This window comes from Centruroides vittatus, unplaced genomic scaffold (genome assembly GCF_030686945.1).
Source record: "Centruroides vittatus isolate TY-2023 unplaced genomic scaffold, ASM3068694v2 contig_955, whole genome shotgun sequence".
NCBI classification, from domain to species: Eukaryota; Metazoa; Arthropoda; class Arachnida; order Scorpiones; family Buthidae; genus Centruroides; species Centruroides vittatus.
In genome coordinates this window covers 939053-956614 of record NW_027122634.1, presented here as the reverse complement: position 1 = coordinate 956614, position 17562 = coordinate 939053, and the positions used below count along the sequence as shown (strand labels likewise).

The 17562-nt window shown below is 34.9% G+C and overlaps 1 protein-coding gene across 2 annotated transcripts in view; it reads right to left on the bottom strand.

Annotated features, from left to right (window-relative positions):
• The window catches only part of LOC136985182 (kinesin heavy chain-like), an 84331-nt gene that overhangs the window by 8280 nt on the left and 58489 nt on the right, over positions 1-17562 (bottom strand). For both annotated transcript variants that reach the window (XM_067282393.1, XM_067282394.1), the window contains exons 15-22: positions 16656-16763; positions 16484-16579; positions 16284-16401; positions 13859-14033; positions 12344-12445; positions 12208-12268; positions 11941-12120; positions 69-205 (exon numbers count right to left, since the gene is read on the bottom strand). In XM_067282393.1, the coding sequence (XP_067138494.1) occupies positions 69-205; positions 11941-12120; positions 12208-12268; positions 12344-12445; positions 13859-14033; positions 16284-16401; positions 16484-16579; positions 16656-16763 (977 nt within the window). The remainder of the gene's footprint in view (positions 1-68; positions 206-11940; positions 12121-12207; positions 12269-12343; positions 12446-13858; positions 14034-16283; positions 16402-16483; positions 16580-16655; positions 16764-17562) is intronic.

The following is a 17562-nucleotide window of genomic DNA, read 5'->3' as shown; positions in this document are numbered from 1 at the left end:
AAATAAATAAATGAAGTCAACTGCATTAATCAATTAATGAAAGTTAGTATTGTATTGAAATGACTTACCGTTTACGATCTCGCATGGCACATTCTTTTGCTTCCTTCAGGGCTGTTTCTAAGGTCTTAACTCTTTCCATAGTTGCACGCAAGCGTTTTTCCAATTTTGGAAGTTCACATCGAAGATCAGCATTGTCTCTGACAAGCTAATTGTGAAAATAAAATTAAATAAAATAAACAAATTTCTCAATAAAAATGTATAAAAATATCTTATTTATCTTTCTGTAGATTTTATATTGTTCACTTTCATAAAATACAAAATATCTCTGTATTATATCATCATAAAATCCATATCTATAATGCAGCCTATAGAAGAATTGAAATTTTCTTAACATAATATTCTATTAATATCTTTTGTTCTTTCTTAAGATTAAAATATATTTGAAAAACAATGCTCTTTAAGTATATTTACTTATTAAAGAGTGCATTAAGAGCATTGTTTTAGTGAAAATATAAATAAATATATGTACATCAGACAAAAAATTAGTCACCCCTACAAAAATGACAGTAGTAGTTACTGATTTCACAGAGGGCACTATGAAAGAATTGTTGGGTGATAAATAGTACTGTAAGGAACTGAGTCCGAACGTTATTTTTATTTTATTATTATTTTTCCGTTTTATTATCTTTTGTTTGGGGTTTATGTTTATTTAGGACGAAGGTTCCCCACCACTCTCTTGTTAGTAATGAAAAATGAAGATAAAACAACTCACGGAGAAATAAGCGCCGTAGGAAAAATCTTGCGCACTTGCGCTGCCTGGTGGAAGTAACAGTCCGCAGAGAAAAAAAAATGGAGGGGAAAGTCCCCACAATCACTAGTAGAGAAATACTTGATAAACCGTCTTAAACATCCCAGAAAATTATGATAAATATTTTGTAAACGGTTAATAAGCTTTGTCGGAAACTTAAAGCTGCCAGAAAAGAAAAATGTTAGCAACTAAGTATGTAAATAAGGGAAGTAACCAGCTCAAGTGTGACGTCACCTCACAGTATAAAACCCGTACGTTAACCGAAGAAGGAGAGGTGATTTCCAAACCGAGGTGAATTCCAAATCGAGGCGACTGTGAGAGCGACGTAGATTCGAAAGCGAAGTATTTTCTGATAGAAGTCCAGATTGATAATTGGACGATCCAAGGTGTTAAAGAGGAGTTCGATTGACGATTTGACGATATCGAAAGGATTGAGGAAATAGTTTCTTCGTATAGTGAGGTGACGGATAGACGTTTAATTAGTAAGAGATATTGTTCATAGTTTCTAAGTATTTGATTGTCGAATTTCAAGGGGAATTACTATTAAGTTAAGCTAAGTAGCTGAGTTTATTGTCGGGTTGACTTGTTGATTTTCGTTAATAAATTTGGTTTGGATTATTGATACTTGTACGTAGTACATTCTAGTTGCTAATTAAATATATTTGAACTTTTGATCTGACTTGATATTTATCGTTATTATTACTAATTTTTCGGTGCACGCTTAAAAGCCCAGGCCTGGCAAACTAATCTCAAATCCGCGTAAAGTACCCGTTAGGTTAATGGAAGTTTCACCGACCGTAATTATAGTCGGTTTCCTAAGATACTAAAATTAAGTACTTTACAGTACTGATATGGTCTACAGGGTTTCTCTCTTATGAAGTGATGAGTGTTGAATTGAGCTTGAAATATGGGTCATAAGAAAAATGTCACTGAGTGATAAAAGGAGCCAAAGGACACAAAATGAATGAAGTCACTCAATCTGTTGGTGTGTTGAAGTGTACTGTCCAATTAGGTCTATAAACAGTGGTGTAATTTGCAATCAACTGAAAATTGGCAACATAAATGTGGCCAGAAAACAACAGTCAACAACAGGGCCCATTGCCACATTTCACACCTAGTAACAGCAAATTGCTTTCAAACAAGGCAACAGTTACTCAAAACAACCAATGACAGTCAACTCCAACCAATTTCTGAAAGGACAATGCTATGAGAACTGCATGCAAAGGACATTTGGAATATCTCAGAAGAGGCCTCTTTTAAGAGCAAGTCACAAGGTTGCAGGTTATGAATGGGCTAAGATGAACCAAAACTTTACTGTGGAGGATTGGAAACAAGTGATTTGGTTGGATGAGTCTCATTTTTGCTTATATAGGTATACCTCGAGTTACGTCGTTTCTCAAAAAGTATATGAAAAAATAAAAATCAAGTTTAAGTCAGTTTATTCGACTTTAAATCTGTCTGCCACAAACATTGAAGTCGTAATATCACTAGAAAAGCATTAAAAGCACATAAAATCATATTAAAATATGTATATTTACAGTAAATGTTAATATAATCATATAAATCCTAGAGAACGAAACATGAAAACATCTGTGTTTCTGTGCTGTCATCTTATTTAGCGGTCTTTAAGTGCTCATTATTGGCGTTTAGTTACGACGTAAGTTGAAACTACGACTTACGTCGGTAACTACACAAGTAAATTCAACTTACGTCAGCTCTCCTGGAACCAATTACCGATGTAAGATGAGGTATACCTGTACTATTCATTTATGATGGGAGGCAACAAATGCATAATGCAGGCCTTCAATCCTGATTGTGTTGAAGGTGTTATTCAAGCTGGAGATGGTTTGATAATGTTTTGGGATGTTTTTCATATCACAGAATGGCTCTTGTTGTGGTGATGATGAATTTCAACCACCATGCATATTTCCATATTCTGAATGATAAAGTGTTGCCTTTTGTGAGATTGAGGAAGGTAGGAGGAAGTCGTATCTCCCCCTTTCGGTAACAGGTCGTTGACCTTTCACTTGTCAAGATGGCTAAAGTTTCGAATTCCGTCCCGCTAGTAGGGACTCTTTTTGTCGGGCGAGTGGATAGGAGGTGAGATGGGGTCGACGATAAGGCAAAAGCGATATTCGAGTCAAAGAGGACACCATTTAACAATTAAAACAAGGTTTATTAGAATTAACAAAGGACACAAATACAAAATCTGACTAATTCCCTAATTCGCGTAGGGTTCAGAGAGAGAGCTTACAGTTTCAGTTCATACCTCACCATAGTTTCCTTATAGAGTTAGCTCTTTGATATCCAAGCGGTGGAGATAAATATCCGAAATTGGCACAGTTTTATAAAGTCGCGACTGAGCACGGAGACGTTGGGACGGTAGGTCCAGAGCGGTGATAACCTGTGATGGCGTTCGTCCGGCAGATGATAAGAGACTCCCCTGAGGGGGGGAAAGGAGTGACTTTTATCGCTTTAGGCTGGGAAAATGGGTCACATGATCGATGGTTGCTGGCGATTTGGGTCATAGGTGTTCCCGGGATTCAAAATATATGACAAATTCGGACATTAACTATAAACTTAGGTTGCAAGACGATCTGGATACAGTTTAAGAACAAAGGATTGTTGACAGTTATATGGCCGGAGACGCATATTTCCTAGTCCAGGACAGTTTTTAGGCAGGATGTTTATAAGAGGCAAATTTTTCAATTTAATAAAGGGAACAATTTTTAAAATTTTTCGTTCAGAGGGATTTCCGGATCTCACACTTTTGTCCTAAATCTCTGGGAGCAGCATCACATTGCCACTTCTGTCTTCCAATATAACAACTACCATGTACACAGACAGTGCTAAAACTGAGTGGTACAAATACTCAGCAACTGTCTCACCTTAACTGGCCCACCAAATCTCCAGATTTAAATTCAATCAAAAATCTATGGGATTATTTGGAACAGAAGGTAAAGTTCTTTCTGTTCCAAATAAATCCCACAGTGAATTCACCTTCTGTGCTGGAATGGACACCCACATATTCTGGTGGAACTTCAGAACTAATTGATACACGAATGGCTACAAATTGATGTTCAATACATCCAAAACTTTGTGGAGTCTCCACAACAATGGATTCATGCTGTTATCCAGGCATGAAGCACCATAATTGTTATTAGGTATGTTCTGACAGGGGTAACTAATTTTCTGTCCAATGTGGTTATGTATATATAAATGATTATATTATGTTTTAGTGAAATATAAATAAATATAATATATCAAGTTATAATTTAGCTGTCAAATAGTATTTCTCACTTTTTTTTTAAATTAAAAAAAACTATTAATTTATTAAAATTCCATCTGACTCTTAAAAATTAATAACTATACTAGTGTGACCATAGGGCCGGTATCTCTTTGATACCACGTCAGGATGACACCACTGTATCCTTAGATTGATACAGAAAATCAATTGCGCGAGCGGTTACGTATGGGTTAGACCCGGAATGAAGCGAGTGGAGAGGATGACGGAAAGAACGCACCCAGAGATTTATATATAAAAATATACCCGTTTATTTTTTCCATAGGACTAATTAGGTACAAACGATTACTTTACAGAGAGACACGTGATAAGGTACATGGCTCACGATCCGCGAACATAAATTCTACGCGGATTAGAGAGAGAGAGAGAGAGCTTACAAATATTCGCGTGTAGGATAAATACCTCAAGATATGTAGTCGGATGTCGATGTAATAATCGATGATATCCTTGATAGACCGTTGTAGGTGTTCGGGCTAAGAATAAATGATCTTGTAGTAGATCGTCGGTAATGACTCTGTCCACTAACAGGTAATAGTTGTTCAGATAGGAAGTGTAACGATGACAGTTCGGCTTGAATATAGATGATGAGGGAGGATCGGCGGCGACAGGTAACTATCCTTTTGAGCGCACAAACACACGGTCAGTAACAACTTCTTTTTCTTACTCATCGTACTCCCTTTTTATATGGGGAGGGAGTTTGCAGGCCCTTCTTTGATTTCGTCAGAAGAGATGATCTTCTTGGACCAATAAAATTATTGGTGACGTAGTCGTGTCACCGAAATTTGACTCATCTTAACAAGGAACTCAACTCGTGGGAATCGAGTTTAAACTGTTCTTATCAACAGAATTTATCAGTTGATTTCCCGTTTAACTAACCCTTTTTGGTCTATTTCGTTCCGTTTTTGTATAAAATGTAGAGTTTGTATAAAATATAGTTAAAAGATTATAAAGGTACATATAAATGATAAAGTTCACAATATCCCGATCGTCACATCACCCTGGGTTTTCTAAAATCAAGCTTGGTTTTATCGAGCAAGCTGGATTTTCACCTAAGGAATTGGTTTTACAGATTCGTTCCGGCTCTCTCTCTTTTGCATTATATCGCGATCGCGTCATGATGTCCTATCAGTCGTCTTTTCGTTCGCGGAGGTTATTAATAAAGTACGGAAATTGGCAATTTCCTCACGATATTTGCTCTCTCTCTTTCTAGTAGAATAGTAAAAAAAAAAATAATAATAAGGAAGTCATGGAATAGGTTATCTGGAGTAAATATGATTTATTGATATATAAATGCTACATGCATAGCAAAATTATAAGGATAAATCGTAGCAAGAGCTGTATATGCATAATGCCTGGAGTCTCGTTGGTCGGAGTATTCTGGATAAAGGGGAAAAGTCGTTAGATGAAGAAGGTAACAGGACATATTATAATTTATATTAATAAAATTTTGATTTCGTAGCTATTTCGTTTCTTAAAAGGGATTAAGTTTACGATTTAGAGAATTTTGCGATTTAGGTTCCGCGTTTCGTTACCTTTGGGGGTTGTATATTGTTTCTGCTTTCCCTTGGTGAGCTAGCTTTCCTTTTAGGGATTCGACTTCGTCGTGGAGTTGGAAGGATCCAAGGTCGATCTTCCACAGGTCCTTGACTTCTTAAAGCATAAGAATGAGATGAAGTCGGTTGTTCCTCTTCGATAGTGGATTCTATTTCAGGTTCCCTTTCATCTTCAGCTTCCGATTCTGATTCCGATTCAGATGTGGGTTCAGATTGTTGTCGTGACATCTCGGAGAAGATAAATTCGTCCCAGGGGTCTAAATAGGAACATTCCTCTGAAAGAGATTGATTGATCGATGTGGTAGGGACAGGTTGATGTAGAGTGTTCAGCTCAAACTCTTGCCGCGCAATTGCGTGCTTGAGGCGATTAGCATGTACTTGCAGTCTTTTCTTGGTAGTTAGGTTTTCAATGATAAAGGTAACAGGGCTTAGTTCAGCCACGATTCGGAATGGCCCTGACCACCTCGGTGCCAACTTTCGTTTAAGTCCTTGAGGTACAATTACTTCGTTCAAAAATACTCGATCGTCAATATGATACGTAGGTATTTTGTGAGTTTGACGATGTCGTGTCTGTCTTTTTCGGGCAGCTTGTTCTGCATGTTTTTGTGCTACCTGATGAGCTTCCGTCATTCGGTATCTAAGTTCTGATGCATAATTGTCTTCAACATCGTATTTAGTTTTCGTGGGACTAGTTATTAGATCAAAAGGAAAGGTTGGATCTCTCCCGTATAATAGAAAGAAAGGGCTGTCGTCTGTAGAAGCATGTATAGTTGTATTATAAGCAAACAACGCATAAGGAATCCATTCGTCCCAATCTCGTTGGTCCTTAGCTACATAATGTGCAATGATATCGATAAGGGTCTTGTTAAATCTCTCCACTATTCCGTTACATGCAGGATGATATGCGGTAGTAAGAAGTCGTTTTATTTGTAATAATTCGCATACTTCCTTAAACATCTTAGATATTAGATTCGGTGCGCGGTCAGTAAGTAATTGAACAGGTGTGGAATGTCGTAGGACGATATGTGTGACAAATGCTTTCGCAATAGTTTTGCTCTGAATATTCGGTAAAGGTATGGCCTCGGCATAACGACTGAAATGATCGATGAAAACAAGTATATATTTGTTGCCATTTGACGTGACAGGTAAAGGTCCTACTACATCCATAGCGGTACGTTCGAACAATCGTGTTAGAGGAGGAAATAGCTGCAATTCCGCTTCTTGTCGTTTGTCCTTTCTTTTCATTAAAGCACAACGTTGACAGCTCTGACAATAGGTTTTTATATCCTGTTTCATTGTTGGCCAGTAGAACAGCGATTGAAGTTTTTGTTGCATTTTCTGTGATCCCAAATGGCCTCCAATAGGTGTGTCATGATGAATTCGTAAGATGTAGGGAATTAAGATGGACGGAATGACTAGTTGTTCTATGATTTCCCCTTGAGGGGTAGATTGTTGATGATACAACACTCCTTCTTCATCTAGGAAATAATGTTGTGTCTGATCTGGAGACGTATCGCTTTCTAGATAATGAATAATGGTATTCCATTTCTCTTCCTTTCTCTGAAATTCGCCAATTTGAGACTTTGAATAGATTGGGTCGAAGTTGTTGGCAGTCGAAATTTGTCGAATAGGAATTCTACTTAATGCATCTGCATTTTTATGACAACTTCCGGCTCGATGTTTGATATCAAAGTCAAATTCCTGTAAGAAAATGACCCATCGTGCAACTCGAGAATTTGAAGTAGAGTCTTTATTACTGATAAGCCATCTTAATGGTCGATGATCCGTTATTATAGTGAATTTTCTCCCATACAGGTATGGTCGGAAGTATTTGGTGGCCCAAACTACCGCCAAACACTCCTTCTCCGTAGTACTATAGTTCTTCTCTGGTTTTCTTAATATTCTGCTAGCATATGCGATAGGTTTTTCTCCGTCTATTTCTTCTTGAGACAAGACCGCTCCAATTGCTTCGTTTGATGCGTCTGTGGATAGAATAAAGGGTTTGGAAAAGTCTGGAGATTTCAAAAGAGGAGCTGAGGTGATTATTTCTTTGAGTCTCTCGAAACTGCGTTCGTGTTCTTCTTCCCATTGGAATTTGTTATCCTTTTTCAACAAATCGGTTAGAGGTTTTGCTATCTTTGCATAAGAATCAATGTGTCTTCGGTAGTAACCCGTTAATCCAAGGAAAGATTTGACATCGTGTTCGTTTGTAGGACGAGGGAAGTTCAGAACACATTTTATTTTATCTGGATCGGGTCGTATTCCTTCAGCCGAGACATCATGTCCTAAGAATTTTATTTGTTGTTGAAGGAAATGACACTTCTTGGGTTTTAATTTTAGACCCGCTGTAGCCAGTCTCTGAAAGATTTGTTCTAAACGAATTAGATGCGTTTGGAAATCGGAGCTAAAAGTTAGTATGTCGTCCATGTAAACTAGACAGGTTTTCCCCTTTAAGCCATGTAAGATAAAGTCTGCGGCCCTTTGCCAAGACGCTGGGGCTCCGCAAAGGCCCATTGCCATGCGATTCCACTGGTAATGACCATCAGGGGTTGAGAACGCTGACTTCTCCTTGTCGCGCAATCCTAATTGCCAGAATCCTGATAAGGTATCCATTGTCGAGAAGTATTTCGCCCGACCTATAAGACTAAGCGCTTCTTGCACCAAAGGTAAAGGATAAGGATCTGCCCTTGTCACTTTATTCAGCCTCCTATAATCTACCACAAGACGCCATGTTTGATCCTTTTTCTTCACTAACAAAGCGGGGGCTGACCAGGGAGATTTCGAATGTTCTATTATACCCTGTTCCAATAGTCCGTCAATGATTTTATTCATCTGTTCTCTTTGAGCATAAGGTATCCTGTAAGGTGGTTGATACACAGGAGAGGCATCTCCGGTGTTTATCTCATGTTCTACTACTGGACAATATCCCAAATCATAGTCATTCGCGGCAAACACATGCCTATATTGGTACAATAGATCTAATAAGGGACGCTTCTTGTCCTTTCCAATGCGGGTCCAATCGAATAGTTGACCGAATTCCTCTTTCGTTAGAGTTGCAGTTGCACTCGAATTCTGAGCGTCAGTAGATTTGATTGTGTTCGGGTTATCTTCTTCCTCTACTGCCTTGTGGAAGGTTCCTACACACTCGCCTTTGGATAATTTCCTTGGTTGAGTAGATAGATTCATGATTCGGATGGGGACTTGGCCTCCTTTTCTCGTCTTTACTAAGGAATCGACACCTAGGACACCCTCTGGATTAGATATTCCAGATTCTATAACTCCTATTTCTCCTCTCCGTTTTACTCCGGATATTCTCGCGGTAGTAATAATCTCTGTTCTTGGAGGAAGATTGCAGTCTGTTATCAAGATTACCTCTCTTGCCTGTTCTTTAGGAATAGGTTGTTGTGAAATATTAGATTTGTCGTTTTTCGAAATTATAGAGTTAGTAGGAGGTCGTATAAACGTACCCTTACGAGTTCGTTTCCCATTTCCTCGGATTGATCGTGTTGTCTCCACTTCTGGCTTCCGAAAATCTATTTCCTCTCCTCCTGGAAGTATTATTTTCTCTCTTGCTAAATTTATGAGAAGTTCTTGGCCCTTAATTATATCTCGTCCTAATAGACCGTCAAAAGGATGAGGTATTTGATCGTCTACTACATAACAGGAGTAGTCGAATTGTAAAGGTCCTATTTGAAACCGGAACCTTATAGTTCCATACGTTCTGATGCCATGTCCCGTGACACTTTGAAAGAGTATTCTTCTTCCCCTTTCATTAAAATTGATTGTAGTTGTTTTCTTAGCGAAGGTTCGAGATATAAGTGTTACCGTGGAACCAGTATCTATCGCCAGTCGAGCTGGATAATCGTTGATTGAACAACACAGACTAGGTTCTAGATTATCGCCTATCCTTCTAGCTCCTATTCGATTTCGCGCTCCCAATTCATCTCCTTTTTCTTGTACATCTAAAGTCATGGTCTCAGATCGGATATTTTTTTGAGGTCGACGTGTGTGTGTATTATCGTTCCTCCATCGCCTATTATTCTGTCGCCAATTCATTTTGTTTATTCTCCCCTGTGGTGGGTTTTGAGATGGCGCTTGAATTAGATTAGGTTGGAAGTTGCCTCTTCGTCTGCCTGGTAGATTGTTTGATCGATACGGTCGGCTTCTGCCGCGCGCTCCCCTGACAGATGAATCAAATCGAGAATACCCATGTCCTCCTCTCGAGGAATAATAGTGTCTTCCCCTGCTTACTGGATGTGTGAATCCACGCCGCTGATGATCCTCCTTTAATTTTAGTTCGTTTAATTGGCTTAGTATGTTAGCTAACGTCGCTTCGAGGTTACTTGTGCGTTCGTCCTCGGGACTGGTTATTGCCCCGACTATCCCTTGTGATTTCCCGGTCAACTGCTCTATAGTTTCCTCGCTGATTGCCACTTTAACTGCTTTATCAAAGGAATCTGGTTCTCTAGACATCACCCGTCTTTTAATTCTATCGTTGAGACCGCTTAAAAATTGGGCGAGTAGCCGCTCGTCTCGCTCTTTATTTTGGCATCGCTTGATTATTTCTGTTTCGCGAGCATCGGCCCCTGTCTGTTCGATTATGGTCTCCGATACTAGGCCTTGCAACCGAACTGCGTACGTCTGTACGTCCTCGTCGCGTTTCTGAATGCATGCATGGAATTTCTGAAGTCTAAGCGAGTATGGTTCTTTCTCAAAGCGTAAGATCATTTGTCGTTTGAACTCCTCGTATGTATCAATTGCTCGCATTCGCGCATCCTTCCATGCGAAATCCCTCGCTATGCCCGTTAATTTTAACTTCGCGACGCCGAGACTTTGTGCCTTAGTCCATCCAGTTAGTTTTGCTATTTCGTCTAGCGAGTCAAAGAAGTCCCTGATGCGCAATCCTGATGTGTCGCCCGAAAATGAGGGGGTTAAGGGAATCATTCCGGATAATCCCGAAGGTGCACTTCCTCCCGGATTCTCTCCACCTTGAGCCTCCATTCTTTGTTAGATTATTTTCTTCAAAACAAAATCCCACTTCCGGGACACCACTGTGACCATAGGGCCGGTATCTCTTTGATACCACGTCAGGATGACACCACTGTATCCTTAGATTGATACAGAAAATCAATTGCGCGAGCGGTTACGTATGGGTTAGACCCGGAATGAAGCGAGTGGAGAGGATGACGGAAAGAACGCACCCAGAGATTTATATATAAAAATATACCCGTTTATTTTTTCCATAGGACTAATTAGATACAAGCGATTACTTTACAGAGAAACACGTGATAAGGTACATGGCTCACGATCCGCGAACATAAATTCTACGCGGATTAGAGAGAGAGAGAGAGCTTACAAATATTCGCGTGTAGGATAAATACCTCAAGATATGTAGTCGGATGTCGATGTAATAATCGATGATATCCTTGTAGACCGTTGTAGGTGTTCGGGCTAAGAATAAATGATCTTGTAGTAGATCGTCGGTAATGACTCTGTCCACTAACAGGTAATAGTTGTTCAGATAGGAAGTGTAACGATGACAGTTCGGCTTGAATATAGATGATGAGGGAGGATCGGCGGCGACAGGTAACTATCCTTTTGAGCGCACAAACACACGGTCAGTAACAACTTCTTTTTCTTACTCATCGTACTCCCTTTTTATATGGGGAGGGAGTTTGCAGGCCCTTCTTTGATTTCGTCAGAAGAGATGATCTTCTTGGACCAATAAAATTATTGGTGACGTAGTCGTGTCACCGAAATTTGACTCATCTTAACAAGGAACTCAACTCGTGGGAATCGAGTTTAAACTGTTCTTATCAACAGAATTTATCAGTTGATTTCCCGTTTAACTAACCCTTTTTGGTCTATTTCGTTCCGTTTTTGTATAAAATGTAGAGTTTGTATAAAATATAGTTAAAAGATTATAAAGGTACATATAAATGATAAAGTTCATAATATCCCGATCGTCACACTAGTATTTGGAAACAGATAAACTTAAAGAAGACAACTCTATCATGTGAACTAGTTTCTCCAAGTTACTATTCTGTATCTATATTATTAAAAGTAGTGTTAAAGATTGTGATGATTGTACTGAATGAGTGTATTATAAATATTTTATAATGAGCCAAGATAAAATTTTCAACTTAAAAAGCATCTTCATATAATGATGATCAAACAAGCTTTCATGTTTTTAAAAAAATAATATTCCATAAATCTGATAATTGTGTTACAAATTTAGGAATTAAGCTACAGATTAGTAAATAAAAGTTTTTTACCTGTTTATGCACTTTGGTAAGTTGGTCCAAATTATTTTCTAGGAATGTAATTTTCTGTTTTTGTGCAGGACTTTCAACAGAATCTTCATTATCATCTGATAATATTGACTTCTTTACTCTGCCTTGCAAATCTTGAACAAACAATTTTCTTAGGTTGTGTAGAGTCTGTAATTCTTTAGCCTAAGAATATAAAGAATAGCCATTAAGTTTTTCCTAACAGACTATAAGATAATCTAATTTATTACACTTTCTCTTAAAACTACTTACCACTGTTTCTTCCAAACCCTTTAAATCTTGACGTGCCTGTTCCCTACGATCACTTAACAGCCTAAAACATGGTCAGATTAAATTGTAGGAACTACTTATTTGAATTTTTTTAGGTACCTTAAAAAGTTTTACTTACATTAATTGTTTAAGTTTATGACTCTTTTCTACCTCTTCTTGTTTCAATTTTTCATAATCTTGTTTCATCTTTTCTTGAGCTAATGATAACTTTTGATTTGTACTGGAGAAATAAGAACATTATGTTAAATGCATTTTATGGACGTGTTTTTTAAAATTAGCATCAAGTTTTGTAATTGTGCTTTCTCTTGCTAATATCATGCCAAAATCTTTTTCTTCATAAAATATATTCCACTTATTGTAATCACTTTGAAATATAGACAATAACTAACTGATAACATTAAACAAAATAAATACATATGATGTAGTAATTCTAGTTTTATTGACTCTGACACTAAAAGGATGTTAGAACAATTAAGAAGATATAATTTAACAGGTAAACAAAACTATATGAATTATTATTATTTTTTTACAGTATATCTTTTTTACTTCAATCTTATGCTAGCTCTTAAAATAAAATGCCAGCACAATTTAAATTATTGTATTAAGAGCATATTACAAGCAATTATTTGCTTGCAATACAATACTTTAAAACTGTTAATGTTTAAAGCACTGGTGGGATTGATAACAATTGTGCATTATCAACTACATGCTGAGATCAATAGTTCAAACAGGCAGCTTCAGGAAATACATTTTTAAGCTAGTTATAACCAAATCTGATTAAATAAGCAAAGTTTTATAAGTATATATTAAGACACATTTTCATTTAACCAAAAACATTTTCTGTTAGTGTTTTTGTTTCATCTCGTTTTCCAGTTTTGTCATTTTTAACAGAAATAATTCAACAGTTTAGCATCTCAGTTCAAAAAAACTAGAGGTTATCAACAATGCCATTTGTAATATGGAGATTTGGGTCCCCATAATTGATAGAAACTATAATGGAAAAATGATGCATGAATGCCAAAAAGGCAGAAAGATGAGATAACGTCAAATTTTTGCAACTCAGGTGCAAAGACACTCATTAGGTCAACCAATGACCAAGCCTGTTGGTATGCCACCCAGATCAGGTAATGAACTAAGAATGTTTGATTCCAAGGACCAAAGTAACAAGTCATAAAAGTTTAGATGAGGAAAAATGACTTAAAATATAGCCAAAGAACAAATATTTGGTTAGCTACAGGAAAATGAACCTTTAACTTAGCATTAGCACATCCAAAAATATATAACAATATCTGTGATTGCAATAAGTAGATTCTACTATATATAATATTTATGATGGTGTTTATTCCTTAGCAATTAACATAAAGAAGTTTTAAAATAAGAATTTACTTTACTTTTTATTTATAGAAAGATCATATAATGGATAGAACATTAAATTATTATACATATGATTACCACAAAGATTAACTTAAAACAATAAATACTACATACAACTAATATCTGTTGATATGAATTAATATGACTAATAAATTATTTATGGATACCTAAGCTGGTAACTGTCACAAAATTATCTTTAAATTTTTTGTGAACTGTTATAATAATTCAAGCTTAAATTTTTTTGAAAATATAAACTTACTCTTTTAACTGATCAATTAAAGCTTGTTTTTCTGATATTTCATCCCTCAACAGATTAAGATGTTTTTGATGTGATTCTCTGTGTTTTTCTATTTGTTGTTCCAAGGCCTCTTTCATTTTTTCTGCAGTATTTTTTTCCTTTTCTTTTTCTCTGGTTGATACAATATGCATTTCCTCTGAAAAATTAAAACTCAATAAAATATATTTTTTATAAATAAAACTCTCACAATTATTTATTTATTATGAATCTTATTTTGTACTTAAAATTTTATAATTACAATATGTCATCAAAAAGTACCTGAACTGATTCAATGACAAGCAACTAACTACTAAAATCAAAAATTAAGCCATCTGTACCAGAAAGCACATTTACATTGTACAGATACAAAGCTGTAATTCAATACAACACTTTGTTCAAATAGAAAGCTTAGTTTTGTTTTCTCTTGCAAGTGCTGAATTGCATTTTGAATCATGGGTTTATAAGTATTAGCAGCACACATGCATAAAATTTTGTAAAGTTATATATTTAAGTTCTATATTTACAGAAAGTCACATTTTGATAAATAAGTTCCTTAGAATGATAATAGTTCTAACCTCTTTACAGACCTTTATGTTATTGTCAGAATTTGGAGTCTACAATCATTACTAAGCTACATCTTTGCCAGAATTTTCATAATATAATACAACTTATGTAAAAATATACAAAAGGTTGTTTGACGAACTTGGAAAGACTACTACAGAAATGTGTACATGATATGGAAAGCATCAGGAAACAACAGCTTTTGAGACACAAACACTTAAAGGAGGATGAATATTCACTGATGATAATGATTTTTCAAGTTACTCATCAACTTTATTTCTTGAATTTTGTTTGAAAGAATCTAACACTAAAGTGCTCAAAAATTACTCTGCATAAAGTTAAAGATTTAGATGTGGATTATTGTTTGAATATTCATTTTTCAAGATTAGATGCAGTGAGCAGATGAAGATAAACTTCTTCAAAACTTTAATTACTGATGATGAAACATATGAAAAGGATATAATATAAAAACAATAACCACAGAAAAATCAGAAAGGGAGAGAGAATTTTAAACTATGTAAGGTGATGCTGATGTCTCTCTGAAAGAAAAAAAAAAGGGAAACTGCATTTTGAACTTGTTCCCACAGTACCAGCAATGATCATATTTTTGTGCAGAAGTTATTAAGACATTCATGGAACAAATTATGGCTGAAATTATCATCCTCTTCATCCATTACTCATCAGTTTGAGAAATCTATTCCAGATTTTTCTCCATACATCTACATTAGTTACCATTTAAACTCCAGAATAGCTATTTATAGAATAAGCTTATTCTTTTGCTTGGAAACAAGGTTATGCTCTTGTCCAAACTACTTTAATTCAACAGATAGTTAATAGCCAATTAGCTGAAAAATTCTTACTGCACAACTATATTACCAAGAGCAATTATAAACAAAATAGAAAAATAAAAAGAGCAACCAAAGCATTGAGTAAATTAGTGTGTCAAGGAAAAACATAGATTTAGCAAATGTCTATAGTAATTAAAAATCCATACTTTATGGTAAATTTTATGGTAAAAAAAAAACTATTTAAAATACAGTTCAATTATGCCCAACTATCATGTCAAATATTATTATGATTCTTTTATGCATAAACAATAAATATAAAATCATAGGATCAAGTCTGTTTGTATAAGGATAACTTCATTTAACTAGACTAAAATCTAAACAAAACGTCATATACACCAGAGTCAGAACTGATGTCAGCCATCTTGTTTCTCTGATAATCTACAGTTAACTTAAACAGCAAGCAGTTTATCCCAAAGATTTATATTTGTACAAGGTGCCAATAATAATTCTGTAGATTAAGGTGATTGTAATCTTGAGATTAAAGCTCATGCAACCAGCCCTGAAACACTTCAGAAAAATTCCAGTTTTCAGTTGGTAGAACAATTTAAAGAACAAAGGAAACAAAGTCCATATGAAAAAATAAATATGAAAAATGTTTTGTGAAATAGAAAAAAAACAGCATCCATGAATTACTTTGAAGTGGACATCAATTTCTTTATTAATTATAACTTCAGGTATCTAGTCCAGTAACTTTTTAATTACACATTGAAAGAATATTTCCATAGAAAATTTATGGAAAGTTTTTAGAAACCTTTGGTAAGATTTTAAGGAAAATTATATATCACATCATCAAAATTGAAAAGTATGTACAGTACAGTACATTGAAAAACATCTTGGAAAAAACTTTATGCTGTTATTGACTTTTTTAAGACAATAAAATAAAGAATTAAAACTTATTTACTAGAAAAGCTTTAAGCACATTTAAAATAAAATTTTTATAAATCTATTCAAAACTGATTAATAAAAAAAAATTAATTATAGAAAAGTAAAATAGTTACCAGCTGCTTTCAATTTTGCACATTCTTCATTAAGACTATCAACAGCTTCTTCTAAAGTACGCTTTTTATTCTCAACGTCTTTCATATATTCTTGTAGAGATTTCATTTTGGCATCATACTAAAATTTTAATATGGTTTATTGTATTACTTGATATGAAAAAGAGTCTACATTTCAAACGTAAAACTTAAGAAAAATTTACCTGACTAATTAATAATCTACATTCAGCTAATTCCTTTTCATTTGATTCAATTTTCTTATTACAGTCAGTTTGGAATGATTCCAATTGATGGCACCTCTAAAAACAATTCAAATTAAAGTATGTTAGAGAAAATAGTTATAAATTTAATTTTCATATTATATTATTGACTTACTTGAGCAAGACCTTTAACTTCAGATTTCATTTTGCTAATAAAAATTCGAGCCATTGTAAATTCTTCTTCAATTTTACCACTTACATCACCTGATCCCTGATTCATATTCTGAAAAATTTATTATTTTAATTTGTTTTAAAAATAATTAGCAAAATTACTAAAGAACTTATCTAAATTTCACTTAAATAAATAAAAAATTATTTTGCAAAAAGACTTAAATTTATTATTTCAAAACTGAATATACAGGAAATTTTTTTCTTCTCGATTTTAGAAGATTAAAAATTCAAGAAGAAAAAATAAATAGCATAATAGAAGTTAAACTTTGCTAAAATTATTGTTTTACATGAAAATATAAATTCTGTAGAATATCCAGAATAAAAGTGAAAAAATAAAAGTTCTTAAAATTATTAAATATTTTCATTCTTAGCTCTACTATTACCGAAGAACTAAAACGGTTACTTCTTTAGCAACAGATATCTTATTCATATAGGAATATGTTAATGATATCAATACCGTTTATAATCAATAACAGCTGAGAAGTTTTCTTTTTCATTTTGTTTTTAATAACTTTTTCTAGTTTCTTTTATAATCCTTTAATTTTTTAAAGTTGAGAGACTATCATATTTAATTATATCAATATATATAATAATAATTATTATTATTATATTATTTCATTATTATATTACATTATTATGTTGTGAATGTCATGCTCAGCTGATACTGGTGTCAGTGCTATGCCAGACTAAAGTCAAAGCATAGCTACCCAACAAGTGTAACATTAAGCTGTGTTAGCAGTACATATCAACATCTAGAGACTTCCTAGCAATGTGACATGTGTTCAATATTGCAGCTCTCTGTAGTGCCATGTATATGTTTTTATTAAGGTTTAATGTTTCCAGACATTTGT